The 18,646-nt window shown below is 33.5% G+C and overlaps 1 protein-coding gene across 5 annotated transcripts in view; it reads left to right on the top strand.

Moving 5' to 3' along the window:
* Positions 1 to 18,646, top strand: part of Cept1 (choline/ethanolamine phosphotransferase 1) — a 37,690-nt gene that overhangs the window by 353 nt on the left and 18,691 nt on the right. For 2 of the 5 annotated variants that reach the window (XM_013142816.3, XM_003479225.5), the window contains exons 2-4: positions 6,235 to 6,644; positions 12,435 to 12,582; positions 15,022 to 15,163. In XM_013142816.3, the coding sequence (XP_012998270.1) occupies positions 6,306 to 6,644; positions 12,435 to 12,582; positions 15,022 to 15,163 (629 nt within the window). In that variant the 5' untranslated portion in view covers positions 6,235 to 6,305. Of the gene's footprint in view, positions 1 to 180; positions 318 to 1,216; positions 1,375 to 6,234; positions 6,645 to 12,434; positions 12,583 to 15,021; positions 15,164 to 18,646 lie in introns of those variants that run through there. The other 3 variants (XM_013142815.3, XM_023561232.2, XM_063255630.1) reach the window with 3 other exon arrangements.

The following is an 18,646-nucleotide window of genomic DNA, read 5'->3' on the forward strand; positions in this document are numbered from 1 at the left end:
TGGCGGAGCCCTGGCCCGGGAGTCTGAGAGCAACGTGGGAGCGAAGTCCCAGTAGCAAGGGCCGCCGCTAGCCGGTGTTGAGCGGGTCCGGGGCTAGGGCGCTGCCTGCCTGAAACCGACCTTGCCTGTCACGTCCACACCCTCCTGCCCAGGTGCATGCCAGTCCACAAACCTGGTAGCATCCCGTGCCTGCTTTGACTTACTTTTGGAATGTGATGGTGGTGTTTTGTAGCTGGGCCTCACTTCTTGATCAGCAACTTCTAGAAATTTCAGATCGTTTTGACAAGCTCTGAGATTCCCGGTGAAATTTTATTTCGGTGAGAGAAAGAGAAAAGATATCAGATGTCGTGTTTGCCGGTGTTCCCAGGAATGTTTGGATGAATGAGATCTTTACATTTAGCTGTGTTTCTTTTTTCCAGTTTGGTGGTTAGCATTTTTGTCACTTTGCATCATTACTGTTGAATATATGATTTTGCCTGAAGTCTTGTAGCTTATCACTGAGTGTATATTATGACAGTGAGCAAAATTGCTTTTCAACAAGTATTAATGTTTCCTTTTATATGTTCATAATATTCCGTTCCTACTCCCGAACTACTAGGAATGTGAACAAATACTGGTGTATTAGAGTGACTGACTCAAAACACAATATTGTGGAAAGGACATTTGTAACATTGCCAATTTAGAGTCATTGACATTCATATAAAATTGCAGGAATTAAAGTTATAAAAGCTGCATATTCATTCTGTGCTGTGAAAAAAACTACTTAAAAGTCTTTGAGCAACTTGTCTTCACAACCCTTAATGTAAGAAATAAATTAGGTAAATTTTTTAGACAAATAAATTAGGTAAAACTAGCAGAAGGTGCTGTTGTGTTCTTTTTAAGGATCATACTGTACAGTTCTGAATAGAAAATAACTTCTAAAATGTGAGGGTGTTGCTTTTTTTTCCTTTGTCCCCTAGGAAAAAATTATTTCCTTTTTTAAAAAATGCATAGTTTCACTTCTACAAAGTACTAGATCCAGGTTGTATTACACACTACCACTTTTCCAAGTCTGCCGAAAAGCCCCTTGTTTTTGAAAACTTTACAAATTTTTTGTAAAATAACATTGAACTGAATCCTGTGATCCTGTTGTTTTTCTTTTTTCTTCCTTTTTTCACTTGTTCTTTATTACTTACCCTCTTTCCAGATAGTGTTGACCGTTAGTATTTTCCTTTAGCAGTGCCATAAAGGTGGGAAAGACCTATGTACTACCCAGTTCCCAATGAAGGGATTGTAAACATACTGCTGAATCAGTGCAGATCAAAACTTGGCACCTTTAGACGTGGGGAGGAGGAGTGGAAATTCTGGAATTTCACACAACAGGTCGGATGTTGTGTAAGTTTACTTTATGCTCTGCTCAGCAATTGGAGTTTTATGGGTTTTGTTTTTTGTTTAAATGTAATACGTGTTAGATGTTCACTTCATGCTGAAGTCCACAGTAGGAATAAAGTAAGTGGGATGCCATTATCTTCAATTGCCATAAGTACAAATGTTCTGCATGCTGGATGTTTTAAGACTTATAAATTGTAATTTTAGTAAATGTTTTCATTAAATATCTGATTATATTTTGTACTTTCATTGACCTTTTCATATAATTATCCACTCCTGCACAAAGAAAGTGCTTTGTAAGACTAAATGTCTTCTTTGGACTATGCAGTTTGTTGACAGCATGTTGTAATTTAGTTGTGTATAACATTACCCCCAACCTTTTGAGCTTCTTAAGAGTACAGAATGGTGTATTTGTTTTTCTTGAAATTCCTGTAGGGTCTAAAACAACTCAGAGTGCTCAATAACATTAGATGAATCATATTTGATTACCTACTTACCTACTAGGTGAAACAGTATGAGATTGTGGGAAAAGAATGTTAACAAAATAGGGTCGGCCCCTGCGTTCATGGAGCTTACTGGGCAGTATGTGAAAAGAAACAAAACAGGTCAACAGGCAGAAAACATTCCATGCAATGTGTACTACAAAGGGAGCAGAGCTCTAGAGCCAGGTTATAGCAAACAGAATGGTTGCAATCACTATTTCAATCAGTACTATCATAAACTGAATTACAGATGATAGGAATTTTTTACAGTTTAAAATATTCACTTATGTGATGTATAAAAATACATTCTCAGTTATCGATTTAACTATGCTCCAAAATTGTAAGTTTATTATAAACTAATTAGTGATTATATCAGAAAAATACTACATTTTGTCAAATTTACCATTTTATCAATAAAACCTCAAGTTTTTGCCATAGTCTATAAACCTCTGCATTCCTGCAACTCTTCAAACTTCATGTTTTCTTGCTTTTGCAGCCTTTGTGATTTTTCAGGTACATAAACAAGACAAGTTCTTTCCTGCCTCATAGACTATTCTTCCTCCAGCTCTTAAGATGTCAGGTTCCTTCTTTTCCTCTGTTTAGTATAAAAGCTAGTTCTTCAAAAATTTCAACAACTGTTTAAAAGTGTGTACTGCAAGCTATTTTCTGGCTCAACACTTTGTTTTTTAGTGCTTACACTTTTTGGCATAGAACTGATTCCATATAAAATTCGTAAGTGCTTAGATAATTTTTGTAATAGTTGTGCTTCCTTTCCTTATTTCCATTCTCATATCCTTTTCCCCTTTCTCCATGTATACAGTAGCCCTGATCTTCCTGTTGTAGCCACCTGCTCAATTGACATATGCTTACTTTTCATTTGCTAAAACATAAGAACTTCTCTGTTTCTTGAGATGGTTTTCACTACAAGAGGAAAAAAAAAAAATGAACCCAGTGAGGTGGCACACACCTGTAATCTCAGCACTTGGGAGGCTGAGGCAGGAAGATCACTTCAAGTTTGAAGCCAGCCTTGCTACAAAGGGAGTTGAAGATCAGTCTGAACTGTATAGTGAAACCTTGTTTCAAAAAGGTCATAAAAAAGGAAAGACAGAGAAAAGAGAAAGAAAGGAAGGAAGGAAGGAGGTTGGCATGTGAAAGTGTCAGCAATCTTGTATGTGTCCACAGCAAAGTAGACTTAACATTTTTATGTTAGAGGCTATCATATTTGAGTATATTTACAATGTTGTTGCTAATAGCTTCATAGACATACTGTTATCAAAGTGAAATGTTAGCAAGAAAACTCATCAAAAACTCAATTATCTCTTTTCATGTATAAATTATGTAATGGCTAAATCTAAATTGTCAAAATGTAGATGTTTCTAAAGGAGAAATAAAAAGTTAAAAATGTCTAGGTCATCTAGTCCTGCCAAATGTTCAAATTTAAAACCATGAGGATCAGTTTCTTAGAGCTGTTCAATGTCAAAAGCAGGCTCGAGGTATTACCTTTTTTTTTAGTAGTAAGAGAATTGAACACTGCAACAATAAAATACAAATTGACTAAATTTTTTATTCTTTCAAATACAGCTGCATAAGAGCTCATGGCAGTTTACCTAATATGAAAATGTATCATTCCAATTGATTGGAAAAAGTTTGGGTACTAGAAAACTAAGCGTTTTGGTCATTGTCAGTGTTATTTGATTTCAAGTGATCTCATCACAGGATGTTTAACATTATAAAAACGTTGCTTAAACAATTTTAATAAATAGCCCTGTGATGCAGTTGTGAAGAAGAATTCTTTAAATTAGTAAGGAGTTAGCTTCGATTTGCATTGTTGGTTTGAAATATTAAATATTTTTTATTTTAGAGATCCATAGTTAAACTGTGGCATTGATTCTTTTGAGGTTTTAAAATTACTTTATGAAGTTAGCTTGACTAGAGTGACTGTTTTTTGAACCAAATGTTGAAGTACATGATTGATAGAGGCCTTGGGTACTACTGTACATCATTTAAAAATTAAAATTTAGAAGTTGGGGCTGGAGATTTAGCTCAGCGGCATAAGCGCCTGCCTTGCAAGCAGGCAGTCGTGAGTTCGATCCCTGGTACCGATAAAAAGGAAAAAGACAAAAAAAAAAAAAAATTAGAAGTTGATATTTATAGAGATATAAGGAGGAAGTCCTGGCCTGTATATGGTCACCAACATTATATCTACATGTCTAGCCTATCCTGTTTGAGTATTCTTTTGCACCCCACCACCATACACACACACACTTCCCCATCTGTTGTATGTCCTTTTCTAATTTTTGGCCATCTTGCCAAGGGAATAAAACGTGTCACACACACCAAAAAAAGCAAGGGTGACTACTGGACATGATACTAGATCCACTGTTGAGATGTCCTACACATTATCACATTCTGTATTACCATAGCGCACAAGTTCTGGGAATTTATGTTGTTTTCTTAATAGTTTTCAATCAGAAGATCAAAGTATGTCTTTCTTGCTTCAATGCCAGACTCCTTTCTTTTAGTCCAATTAAGATTGTTCTTTTTTGTTATTTGTATTTGTCTTTCTCCTCACCCACACCCACAGCCAACCCACCTTATCTGTGGGTTTCTGTCCCTCCTCCTAAGCACAATGAGTTTCCTGCAAACTCATATTTTTGAAATTTTCTCCTTTCTAGTCTTTGGGCCATAGCTTCTAAATGATGACTTGAAATTTTCAGCTCTTAAACTCAAGACTTTTGATTTACTCTAAAACATGTCTACTTAAAAGTTGTATGTATCAACCCGATGCAATGGCTCATGCCTATAGTCCTAGTTACTTTGGAAGCTGAGGCAGAAAGATTGCTTAAATCGGAGAGTAAGAGTCTAGCTTGGGCAACGTATGGAAACACGCAAGTTAGAGAGAGAGAGAGAGAGAGAGAGAGAGAGAGAGAGAGAGAGAGAGAGAGAAAGTGAAAGTGAAAGTAAGGAAAGGAGGTAGTGTTGGTCTGAGGGTAGAGTGCTTGTGTGGCATATGGTCTGGGATCAATCCATAGCACTCCCAAAAGACAAATGAAACAAAAAGGAAACATTCTTTTAAAAACTTGAATATGTTTTTATCTCCCTGTGCTTACTGCTAGTTTCACTCTCTCCCTCCAAAAAGCCACAGAATAGCAAAGGAATTTTCTTCGCAACTTTTCCTTTTGACACGAGGGCCAGTAATCTCTCATTACTGACGTATTTTTTTAATGGTACAGGGGATTGAGCACAGGGCATCACACCAAACTACATCCACAACCCTTTTTATTGTTTTAAATTTGTTTATTTATTTTTAAATTTTCAGGGAGGGTTTCATTAAGTTGCACGGGTTGGGCTGAAATTTGTGATCCTCTTACCTCAGCTTCCCAGCATACTCCATTAGACTCTTTTTTTTCTGCTGCTGCTTCACTTTTCATATTTAATACCTAGGTTCTTTCTGCTGATTTCTCCAAGTTAATTCCTAAGAAATTATCTATAAACTTGACTGTCTTCTATATTTCCATTTTTACCACCTTACTCTAGACCATCACCACTTAAAACTATTGAAATCATGTGCTATTTCCTTAGTTATAGTAAAGTATGTTATCTTTTCTAAACCAAATAAAAATACTTCAGGAATTAAAGTATTTTATTAGTAGTAATTATTTAATCTATTTATCTTTGTTTTTTTATTACCCCATATCATTAGGTCACAATACTGAGAAATACTACTTTTTACTTCTTTTGCTGCTATTTCCCAACTGGAATATGGTCTATATCCTCTTTCACCAATAAGTTTCATTTTTCAACTTAGCTTAGACAGAAATCTTGGATTTGTCTTAACACCATGTATAAGATGTGTGATTTGGACAGGTTAATTAGCCTCACTTTGCCTTAGTTTCTTTTTCTGTAAAAAAAAATGAAGATAATTAATAGTACCTATTAATTAACTTAATCATGAGAATTAAGTTAGTTTACATACAAAAAGTACTTAGTTTTAAATACTATAATGAAAATGCTTTATAAATATTAGCTATTTCATTAAAAATCTAGGTTTTAGTTGAAAGAACCATTTCAACTGAGTCATTCTTCTGATATTAATAGTAAAACTGCTAGCCTTGGAGCATCAATTTTCATATATATGTATAAACTGAGAGTAGTAGAAAGAAGTATGAACTTTAAGATTAGACAAACTAAGGTAACAAGAACTATGACTATTAAAATCTCTTAATGTTCACTTTTAGGTGAGGTTATACACCTTCAACACGAACCAGAAGCAAAATTTGGCCCCTAGTTTTAATTCCTGTTTAGTATTATTCTATTAGCAGATTGAATTTTTTTTAATGTACTGATACTAAGTAGTAACTGACAAATGTCTTTTTATTTCCAGATAAATACTAGCCACAAAAATCTACAAAACAGGATAAGTTGCTCTTTCCAAATTAAAGAAAGCCAAGATCCATGAGTGGGCATCGGTCAACAAGGAAACGATGTGGAGATTTTCATCCGGAGTCCTCCATGGGCTTCGGGCATATGAGTACTACAGGATGTGTATTAAGTAAATTGTTTCAGTTACCTACACCACCATTGTCAAGACACCAGCTAAAACGACTAGAAGAACACAGATACCAGAGTGCTGGACGGTCCCTGCTTGAGCCTTTAATGCAGGGTTATTGGGAATGGTTAGTTGGGAGAGTGCCCTCCTGGATTGCCCCAAATCTCATCACTATCATTGGACTATTGATAAACATCTGTACAACTATTTTATTAGTCTTCTACTGCCCCACAGCTACAGAACAGGTAAGAGGGACTTTCTTAAACGGTTGTAACAATATTTATTTTCTACCAGAAACATTACAGGTGGGATTTTTGGGTCATTTTAATTAAAGGTAAGACAATGTGACAGCTGTCAGCTATTTTTAAATACATATACACTATATTAATGTAAAACTATATTAATGTACACTATATTAATAAAATGGTAAGTACAATCAACTTTATGCGAAGGTTGATCCTAGCAGGTAAATTAATACTAGCAGAAATTAACATATACAGTCCCATCCTTTTACAAAAGAACCCCATCTCCCCCACTTTTTTAGATGAGTGAATAAAGCCTTAGCAAAGTTTAAAATGATCAGAGAGAAACATCTCTGGTATTTAAGGTAGCATAACTGTAAATTAGCCTTATCAAAAGTATTTTTTTCCATTCCAGTGAGAATTGTTGAATGTCTCTTTTCTTCTAAAAACAAATATGGCTTAACGACTTTATGTATTTCACTATAATCTGATGGGGAAAGGAAAAAGTCAGAGTGATATGTTTTCTCTCCTGTCTCCCATCCTGACTGCCATTAAGAAAGGAAGCGTAGTATTACTTACAAAGATTCTACATAGACCTTCTCAAATTCATACCTCTTTTCTATTACTATGGTTCTATTACTATGGTTCAAATTCATACCTATTTCTATTACTATGTTTACTCATTGCTTGAAAGCAAAACCATTACTCTTGATCAGAATGGGTAAATTAATGTTTATTTCTTTCATTTTAAGATTTCCTTGTTAAATGGTAAACTAAATTAGATAAAACAGAATTAGAAATACGTGTTTTGCCTGTATTAATCAGAATAATCAATCTCAGGTTACAGGAAGATAGAAGATGATCTTCAACAAAACATGTCATGACTATATACTGTATGAGATCATAATGGCCAGATCTTTCATTATCTTGGTTTAAGTTTGAAGTAATTTTTTAAAGCAATCTTTTTAGGTGACTTGTCCTTGGAGATAGGATGACCAAAATCCGATTCTTTGCTATTTTCTTCAGTTCATTTGTTTCTATATATATCTCTTAAAGTGAATGGCTATTAAAGTTTACGGTTACCTGTAAAAATGTGATTTTTACCCTCCAGGTAGTTATTTCCACCACCTTGAATGTCTTTAATTCCTTTCTACCATGCAAACATTGTTAATATAGATTATATATTTCTGATTTTCCCTTTTTTTCTTCAGTATCCTGTTCTACCTCAATCAAGACCTTTAATAGCAAAAACCAGTACAGTTGCTTAAAGATGTCCTGGGATTTGTTTATCATATGTCCTTTGAATTGTTTCACATGGAGCTTACCTGAGCTCTGAACACTTTTTACACAGATCTCTCATGTCTTTATAGGTATAGGTATGTGAGAGAAGGAAGGTAGATTGATTCCAATGAAAGCCCTCCAATAGTCCTAAAGTAAATAGAGGATGGGGTTCAGTGAGTGACAGTAGATTCAAAAGTAGCTCAGCCATTAACATATACTGCATACCAGATATCATGTTTCTTTTCATTATTTTACTTGGCCACTGTTCTTAAGTGATTTGGAATTATTGCTGTAACCCCAGAATTGATTAAAACTCTAGGGAACTTTCAGAATAAAAAAATACTCTGATCATAGGAAAATTTTCTAAATCGCTACTGGGATGAACCAAGGTAGACCATAACTAAGCCACTGTTTATTGCTCTGCAAGGAAAAACAACTTGCTAAGCTCAAGTCAGAAGGCATTAAAATAGGTCATGGTGTCTTCCATGATAGGTCCTTATTATCTCTGATCTTCAGTAAGGTATGTAAATTTTCTTAGTCATACTTAATCATTCTCAATTTTATTTGTAGTATACTGAGTATTATATTAAATAAGATCATGCATTCAGGGTACCTAGCATATGACGAGGTGGTTATTACTACATTTGTCAAAAAAAGGTTAAATACAAACTTTTTCTTCCTGCAACCTCTCCCATTCCTGATTTTCTCTGATACATAATATATGGAGTCATAAATTTACCTAACTCCCTAAATTTTTATATTTTTGCTAACAAGTGTGTTGGAGGTACATTTATCATTCAGGAAAGTTTTCATTCATTATGGCTGTAATTCTTTTGGGCCTTTTCATATGTATGTATTATGAACTTTCCATGTTTGTTTTTAATGAATCAGTTTCAGATAGTCTTTCTGACAGAAAAGAACATCACCATTTGTGCCAGTTGATCTTACTTGCCAATTTGATTGAATTAAGAGGTGATTGGATTTAGCCCCTAGATAAGTTTGGACTGTGTTGGGTAGGTGAAGCCTCATTGGAGGAAGTAGATCATGGAGTTGTGACTTTTGTGATTTTACTAGCCCCAAGCAGCTGAGTATGGACTGAATCTTTGAAACTGTGAACCAAAGTAAACCTTTTCTCCTTTAAAAGGTTTGTCAGATATTTTGTCCCAGCAATGAAAAGTTAACTAGTTGACTATTTTACTTTATACTGTTTCAGTTTTTTGTTGTAATAGAAGGTACACTTCCTAGTAGTTAAGAAAGGAAAATGAGTTAGTACTTATTTTTAAATTCCTAAGGATAGAAAGATAGAATGGATCTTTATACTTGGCTCTATTTTCAGCTTTTTTTTTTTTTTTTTTTTTTTTTTAAAGACAGTTTGCCAATTACCCAAATTTGGCTGGAACTTAACAGTTCTCTGCCATGGCATCCCAGGGCACTCTCAATCTCTTGTCTTCCTCTTTCTCTCTTTTATGTGTGATATCACAGACTAAACCCAGGACCTTTGTACTGAGTTACATCCCCAACCATTTTTGTTTCTTATTGTCAAACAAAGTTTTCACTAAGTTATCTGGACTGGGCCAGGCAAAGTGTTGCATGCGTGTGATCCCAGCACTGGGGAAGCTAAAGCAGGAGGACCACTGGAGTTCAAGGCCAGCCTGGGCTACGTAGCAAGACTCTGTCAAGAAAACAAAACAAAAGATGTTGTCTGGGCAAGACTTGTGTGTGGGATCTCAATTCCCAGAGTGCTGGGATTACCAGTATGAGGCACTTTGCCTGGATGATTTCTGTTTTTCATAGAGAGTATCAAAATATTCCCAACCCCTTGATTTGTGTATTACTAAGTATTTAAACTCCATCAGCTAGTTTCTTTTTTGTATCATTAATTTGGATTTTTGTCTTACTACTTAATGTATGTTAATATGCTTTCTATAGAAGACAGATAAAGGATGTTAGTATTATCTATTTTGTACACTTGAAAATCAAATCTGAGCTACTACTTACCAGTAAGAGTTATTCTGGATTTGTATACAGCGTTTTGGAATCTGGTGATAAATTTTGATTTAAATGCTCATTTGGTTTTGATTTTTTTATTGGTAAGATTAATGCTTTTGATTCTACTCACTTGTTAGATTTTTCTTAGTATAGAAAGACAATTAAAATGGTACATTGCCCATAATTTCACTACCCAGTAAGCTTTGATTGATCTTAAAAAGCAAAGGGTGAAAAAGTACATATGAAAATCAAAAAAAAAGAGTATATACAGAATGTAAAATCTTCCTCTTTTACCTACCTTTGCTTCTTACCCCTTCCTCCAATACCTCTACTCAAACATAACCATGTATAACAACTTTTTCTGATGTGTCCTCCCAAGGAAAAAAAGCTCTCTGGCCAACATATGTGTACATTTATATGCATCTCTGTTTGAGAAGTTCAGAAATACCATGTATTTGTCAGTTTTTACCTTAGTTGACTCATATAAGATGATCTCTGCAAAATTTTGCAGGCTGGTTTTAGTCCCCTACCCATCTTCCAGGATTAATGATAGCATAACTGATGCATGTGTTCCTCATGTAGTATCTTTCCGAAGCTGTTAACTGAGACTGTACTTTTAGAATTACAAAGTGTTTGTTTACCTCTGAGAGTTGTAAAATAATGGGAACAAGAAAGAAGTATATAAATATTAGGTTAATATACTATAGATATATTTACAGGAAAATCAGAAGAGAGCCTTATTCTATCTTTATTATGTATGTAATTATTTTTCTTGTTTTTTATGTATACTGATAGTTGAAGTTAAATCTCTATCCTTAATAATCTTTCACACCTTTAAGATACTAAGTTTAGACCCCCAAAAGTCCCTATGTTTCCAGTTTCCTAATGTGTAGCTGTCCAGTAAAATTTTCTGGGATGCTGAGAAATGTCTCTATGGTCCAGTGTTTAGCCATTGCCACGTGTGGCTGTTTAGCTTTAGAATGCACCTACTGTAACTGAATTTTTAATTTTATTCAATTTTAATTAATTTAAAGTAAAATAGCTAGACATGGCTAATGACTTCTGTGTAAGGTAGTGCAGTCTGTTACTGAATTCTTTTGCAAGTAGCTGGACGTAGTGGCACACAGAAGACTGAAGCAGAAAAATTGAAACTCTGTCTCAAAACAAAACAAACAATTTTTTTAAAAATACAATCAAGAAGTAGTAAACATAACATCCAGAACAGTAGGTTCTTCGTCTCACTGGATTAATTGCCCATTTCTGTATTGTTACATGTAAAATATGATTGCATAATTGCTTTCCAGATTTATAACTCTAGTTTAAGGAAGGAGTATTCTTTGATTCTTTTAATAGCCTCAGTGTCCTCTGATATGGGCCATCAAGAAAATATTTCAGGGAAGATCCTTAACTTCTAATAACTGAATTCTAAACAGATCTCTTTCAGATAGAAACTTATTTGCTATGCAGAATATATTAATCACCTGGGCATGGAAAAACAGTGAAAATGGTATAAAACATACTTTCTTAAAGATAATAAACCAAGTAGAGGCTCTCTTTGTAAATATATAACATTTAAGTTCAATACCAGCAGTTCAGTTTCTGAGAGAAGAGAAACTATTCCTTGAAGGTACAACTATAAGTATTTAAAAAATAATATTCTCAACACTATATGCACTAGATCATCATTTCCCTAGTGTTTTATGAACCAATGATGAAGTTTAAATTACCCTACTTAAGTAAATGTGGAAAATCAATATGTCATTTCCCCTTGAATGCTCATAGTATGTATTAGCGGTACTAAAGACCAGACTAGATTCCACAATAGGAATATGTGTTTAATCCACTGGTCTCCTTCTGAGATTAGCATGGTAGGTTATAATTAATTGACTCATAATCTTAAAATCAAAACACTGAGAAGAATCTTGTAGAAAGTTACCCTAGTCTCTTGTAGGATTTCTGTGAATTACAGTCACCATTTGGACAAGGAATTAGTTGTAGGACTCTTGCAGATCGTAAAATTTGCAGATATTTAAGTCTCTTTTATAAAATGGTATAATATTTGCATGTAACCTGCATACATCCTTCCTTATACTTTAACTCATCAGTAGATTTCTTATACTTAATGAAATATAAATGCTTTGGAAGTACTCATTATGCTATATTGTTAAGGAATAATGACAAAAGTAAGAGTTTGTACATATTCAGTATAGATACATACTAAATATTTTAAAGCCTCAGTTGGGTAAATCTATGGAGTAGAATCCCAGGGATGTGAAGAGTTGACTGTAAGTTATCCAAGATATCCTTGAATATTTCCAAAGGCTGAGAAGTTATTTCTCCTAACAATCCTAATTCTTTCAGTAAGTTCTTCATTATGTGGCATTTCTGTAATGGGAAGTCTTCTATAGCTTCTAATTAGCTGTACGTCTCCAGAGAATGAGCATAAAATATGTGTAGCACATTATCCAGACACAGTAGCTAATAATTCTACAATATACCTGCCTTTCTTATTTTATTTCGCAGGCACCTCTCTGGGCATATATTGCTTGTGCATGTGGCCTTTTCATTTATCAGTCTTTGGATGCTATAGATGGGAAACAAGCAAGAAGAACCAATAGTAGTTCTCCTTTAGGAGAACTTTTTGATCATGGCTGTGATTCGCTATCAACAGGTACTTATTGCTGCTTTTTTAATGTTAACGTTATTAACTGATAAACAACAGTGTGATAAACAGTGTTACGATATAGAAGAGGTTTATGTAGTTACTAAAATAAGTGATTTTGTATTACATTTTAGTATATTTTAAGACTATAAATTTGGTTAATAGTTGTTCATTATTTTCAGCATTGGGAAATGTGGCAATTAAATTCATTTATACTTATTTTTAACCTTAACTATTGCTTTTAACCAATTTTTAAAATCTTAAGATTTTCATTGTCAAAAAATGTGTAACAATACAGTAGTAAAAGACTGGTTTGGTAAGTTAAAGTCTGTATTTAAGTGGATCTTAAATAGACATTTAAAATTACATTTTAGACTTAGATTACAAATATATAATGTGGGCTTAGATAAAAAAAGACCAGGATGAATCTAGGTATAATACCAACATTTAGAATCCTCCTGAGGCAGAAGGATCACTATAGTTTCAAGGCCAGCCTGGGCTATATAGTGAATTCAGAGCCAGACTAAACTCTACATAGTGAGACTATATCTCAAAAAAAATAAAACAAACAAAAAAACACACAAAACAAGAGGTAAACAGGATTCTGCTTAACAGTTTTGTATATGGAAAAATTTGCTAAGGGAGTAGGCTTTAAGCATTCCTACACAGTAGAGAAAGTAACTATAAAAGATGGTAAATTAATTTGCTTAACTATAGTAATCATGTCACCATATACCTATATATCAAATAGCATGTTAAATATATGTAACAGTAAAATGCTAGGATTCAGTGGATTGCTATAGGTAGAGTGTAGGGATATATCTTTTTTGTACCATGTTGGAAGTTTTAATATAATATTCTAGTATGTGTTTAGAGCAAAAAGAGATTAAGAAACTAAATGATTTTTCTTTTCTTCAGTGCTAGGGATCAAACCAAGGGCCTTGTGTGTGCTAGAGAAAGCTCTCTCTTATTGAACTACACCTCCAACACTAAATGAATCTATAACTCTCCTTTTTCAAATATAGTTGCTTAATTTTCTTATCATTTGGTATTTAAAGAAAACAAACAAAAAAGACTAATGGTTTTACTTCCTGAATCCAGATTTGCATAAGTACACAGTGTGCTCAAAAAATACAGTAAACATTAACTTAGTTTGTTATGAGGCATTGCCATTAATCCTATTCAAATTACTTCTGCTTATTTTTAATACACTTATCCCATAATTCTTACCACTATGTGAAGCAGTTCTACAAGTCCTCTTTAGTGAATGTCTTTACATAGATGGGCTATTACCTACCTCAATGTCCTGAATCAATTCAGAATGTTTACTTTCCATCGTCACTTTTACTTTGAAGAAGGACCAAAAGTCACAGAGTGCCATATCTAGTGGATAAAGTGGAGGGTTTTTTGACAGAAATTACTGCGATGTTTTTAATCCATTCAGGAAACCAAGGCCACCAAGAAAAGACATCGATGAAAGAGGACTTCCTGAACTACTTCATAAAGTGGCAAAAATGATGCTAAAAGTGTGATCAATAGGAGGGGAAATATTTTGAGGGAGATTAATCTCAACATGTCTTTTACTATAACAATTATTTTTAATTAAACATTCATAGTTTCATGATCACACCTCATAGGTACATGTTAGAATAATTGCTTTACTGTATCCTGATACCAGCTTGCAAAGGAAACAAGGAAAAAAGCTTTTAGAACTTTTAAAAGTCAAATTAGGAAAACCTCAAATGTTCCACTGAATAAAATCAGTTAGGTATCTGGACAGACTGCTACTTAACCAGCTGATTATAGAATGTCAGGTATCCTGTTTGTCAGTTGACATGACAGTCATTTTCCAAATTATTACAGGAAGTTTTTGTCTATATGTTACCTATAATGATATCTGCTGAATAAGAAAGTTATTAGTCAGATGCATATAGATCCTTTGTGGACTATTTAAGCTCTTTTTTTGTTTTTTGTTTTCCTATTTTCTTTTGCTAATTTGCCTTGTAACTTTTTACTGTTCAGTAGTACCACCACTCTTAATAATAAGAGATTATTCAAAGAAAATAGCAAAATGCTGGGGCTGGGGATTTAGCTCAGCGGCATAAGCACCTGCCTTGCAAGCAGGCGGTCGTGAGTTTGATCCCTGGTACCGAGAAAAATGAAAAAGACAAAAAAAAAAAAAAAAAAAAGAAAATAGCAAAATGTTTCAGTTTTGCTTTTAAAAGGTTTGGTTTCACTAAATGCTGTACTAAAAAAGGGATTGAAGTTATGAGATAAAAGTCAATGTAAAAGATTGTATCCTATTTTCTTATTATCATTGATAAATAAGAGGAGATTATGCATTCACAGAATGTTTTTTTTTTTTTTGTATCATCTAAAATCATGTCCAGCTCAGATAATGTTCGATAATCATAGTGTTAAGTTTTCATTGTAATTTTCCTTCTGTAGTTTTTGTGGTTCTTGGAACATGTATTGCAGTACAACTTGGGACAAATCCTGATTGGATGTTTTTTTGTTGCTTCGCTGGCACATTCATGTTTTATTGTGCACACTGGCAAACATACGTTTCTGGAACATTGCGATTTGGAATGTGAGTAACACTGGTAATTTTGTTTCTGTATTAAAATATGAGAATATTTGCTATTTGATAGGAATTTATGCTAGTAGGAATGTATAGTTCATAATAATCTCTATCTTGTGTCTGTTACTCTTTAATACAAAACTTTCAAACTAGTATTTTTAAAGCAATATTAAAAAAAGTAGTAACACCTTTTCACTCCTCTCCATTTGTCTGTCCAGACAAATTCACCTTTTTCCTTACCATCATTTACCTTAACTCCATACTGTATTTTGATATATATAAAAATGTATTTTTGGAAAGATGAGACAGCTTTTGAGAGGAAAGGGTAACTTTTACTCTAAACATCATAGCTTAATTAGTTTTTTTTAACATTTGTGAATCTCCAAAACTGTAGCTCTTAAAAATTTAGTACATATGAGCACATCATATAGTTTATTCCTGCAATCAAAAAGAATAAAAATTTTAAAATGAAATGTACACATTTTTAAGTTCCTAAGTGAAGAGTTTCTGTGTGGATCAGTACTTTTCCATAAGAATTAATGAGAAAACCAGTCTTAGGACATGGTTAAGGATACATTCACCAACTGTTTTTTAATTAAGTATCACAGATCCTCTTAGACCACTTTAGTTACTCTTTTTTTTTTTTTTTCAGAGAAAGCTTGAGAAAAGACTATGTACTTCATGAAATGTCATAATAAAATCCATGATGCCAAATGACAAGTGAAATAACCTAGTCTCTAAAATGAATCATGGATTTAAAAAAGAAAAAATTTAAATACCTGGTAAACATAGTGTTCTAGAGCTTGAAAAAGCCAGAATACAGAATTCCATTGTTCATTACAAGATCAGATGATTATTTCCTAACTTTATTTAAATAGAAATTAAGATAGCAGTAACTGAATGGTTACTGATATACTGGATCATATCTATTTAAATGAAGTTTATTAAAATTAATTTCAAACTAAAGGGGTTTAGAAAATGTTTAAGGTCCATCTTAATGTGTCATTATTAGAAAATATATCAGACGTAAGTGTCTGTGTGAAAACTATATGCCAATACATTCATCAACAGTTTATAAAATGATTATTGCTAAGAAAATACTAAAAACATATACCAGTCAAAAAAAGCAGAAATTAATAATAAAACCCCAACAAATATGCAATAGAGTAAAAAATATTAAAGAATTGAGATATAAAACAGTAATTGAAAATGTACAGTTTTCTCAGTATTATGTACAGTTTGTATTTAACATTTTTATACTCTTTCTCTGCCTTATCACAAAATACAAACTACAATCATTTGATTTGACTGAATTCATTTTTAATTTTTAGTAATGCTGCTGTTTAGAGAAATGGCAGAATTTGTTCTATCTGGATTTCACAGTTTTATGTTTCATTGTATGTTGTCTCACAACATCTCCTGGTACTAGGCATTTAATCTTGCAGTTACGCTGCAGGCCTTCATAGTGTTTTAAAACTTACTTACCAACCAGTCTTAACATACTCTTTTTCAAGTAAAGCACCACCAACCATATGGTGTGGAAACTAAATGAAAGAGATAAAATGAACCATAGAAGCAAAAGAAAAACAAATAGCGTTTTTAGGAGTGATTTGGTATTGCAGTCTTAGAATTTCCCTTATAATGTTTTCCTGTAATGAAGTTTGCTTTTGCAGAACTACAAGCAAGTCCATATGGTAGAATCACAAGATGCCTGTGAGGGAGTAGCAGGAGATAAGTAGACAATGATCTAGAAAATCAAGGGCCTTTTGTGCTATGCCAAAAAATAAGGACATTTATCCTGAATCTGTAAGTTTTTGCAAGATCTAAAGCCAGGAAATGACAAAAGTTCCTTTTTAAAAGGTCATTGGAGCAGAGGGTTGTGACACCAAGGAGACCAATTAGGATCATCAATATAACCAACATGAGTGACAGCTGGAGCTGACACAAAAAGCAACACTTCTGCAGAGAGAGGGACAGATTAGAGATTTAGAGGTAGAAACAGCTGGGCATGGTGGTGTATGCTATAATCCCACCACTTGGAGAGTCAGGACCACCGTGTGCCACATAAAGAATTTAGAGCTAGCCTGAACTATAGAGCAGTGTCTCAAAAAACCAAAAATAGAAAGAAAAGAAAAAGAGGTAGAAACTATAGAGAATGATTCCTATTTAGATTTAGGGATGAATGAGGAGGCAGATAATAGGATTGACTCCTGGGTGACTGGATTAAAAAGGGACTTATTTAAAGGAAGAATAAGAATATTAGATTCCAAATAAAATAAGAATAACAGAAAACCTGAAAGAGAAAGCTTAGAAAGACCGTGGATCAGGGATATAGGTCAGCAGCACAGTGCCTACCTGGCAAACAGGAGGTTGTAAGTTCAATGCCAGGTACCAAAAAAAGAAAGAAGCCAGTGGAAACAGCCAGAATCAGTGGAGATGTGCTGGAATTAAAGACCAGAAAATGGATGAATTTCAAAAAAGAACAGTACCAAATGCTGCCAAGACTCAAAATGAAGACAAAAAACTGTACGCTAATTTGGCAATAAGGGCCATCTGTAGTAGTTTCTGAATAATGGTGGGCCAGAGCAGATTGTAGTGAGTGAAGTAGAATATTACTTATTAAACATTGCAAAGGTTACTTATGAGTATGATAGGAAGGAGACATTGATTATGGGAGAGAATATGCACCGAGTTAGTTAGGAGAGTTTTATATTTTCAATGAAGAACTTTGAGCATGGAGAAAAAAATCCACTAATAAAGAGAACGACAGTGCTGAGAAAAAGAGACAAGGGAGAGAATTTATAAAAATAGATAAAGATCTGAAATCAAAGAAGTTCTAGGGTAATAGTTACAGGGCCAGATGACAAGGAAACTCTGAAACTAATCTTATATTTCTGCTTTTAAAAAAATTTTAGTAATAACTGAAGTTAAAGTTAACATCTGATTTTAAGTGAACACGAAGAGTCGGTTTTGATTTGGAAGTCAGATCCAGTTTTTAGAAGTTCTACATTTGCTTAAGCAACAGAATATTTTTTTAAATTGAAAGCAGGCCACAACTATAGAAACATACTTTGCAGTGCAAGTGTATAGAATACATATATATGTACCTAAAGAAGTCTTAAAGTGTGATTAGGTTTCACATATTTTTCCAAAAGGATATGTAATAGGCAGATATATAACAGATTAAATATTAAAGTTTGTATGCATGGAGCAGAAAATCTAAATTTGATTTTGCATATTAAAGAAAGAACAAACTCAAAAGAAGTTCAAATAAAGAAATTTTTAAAATTGCTTTTTGTTACTCTTTTTAGAGGATAGAGCAGCCTTAAAAATATTGAGAATTTTACTTAGAAACATTTTTATCAGAATTACTTTTTTTATCCTTAGATGCATAGTAAAAAGTATCCTGAAAAATTCTTTTTAATATGTGACTCAGATGGTTATACTTATAACTTTATAAAATAGTGTTTGCCAAATAAGAAATTTTTATTC

This window comes from Cavia porcellus, unplaced genomic scaffold, assembly GCF_034190915.1.
Source record: "Cavia porcellus strain 051 isolate PalLab524CR breed Dunkin Hartley unplaced genomic scaffold, mCavPor4.1 scaffold_1, whole genome shotgun sequence".
Lineage (NCBI taxonomy): Eukaryota > Metazoa > Chordata > Mammalia > Rodentia > Caviidae > Cavia > Cavia porcellus.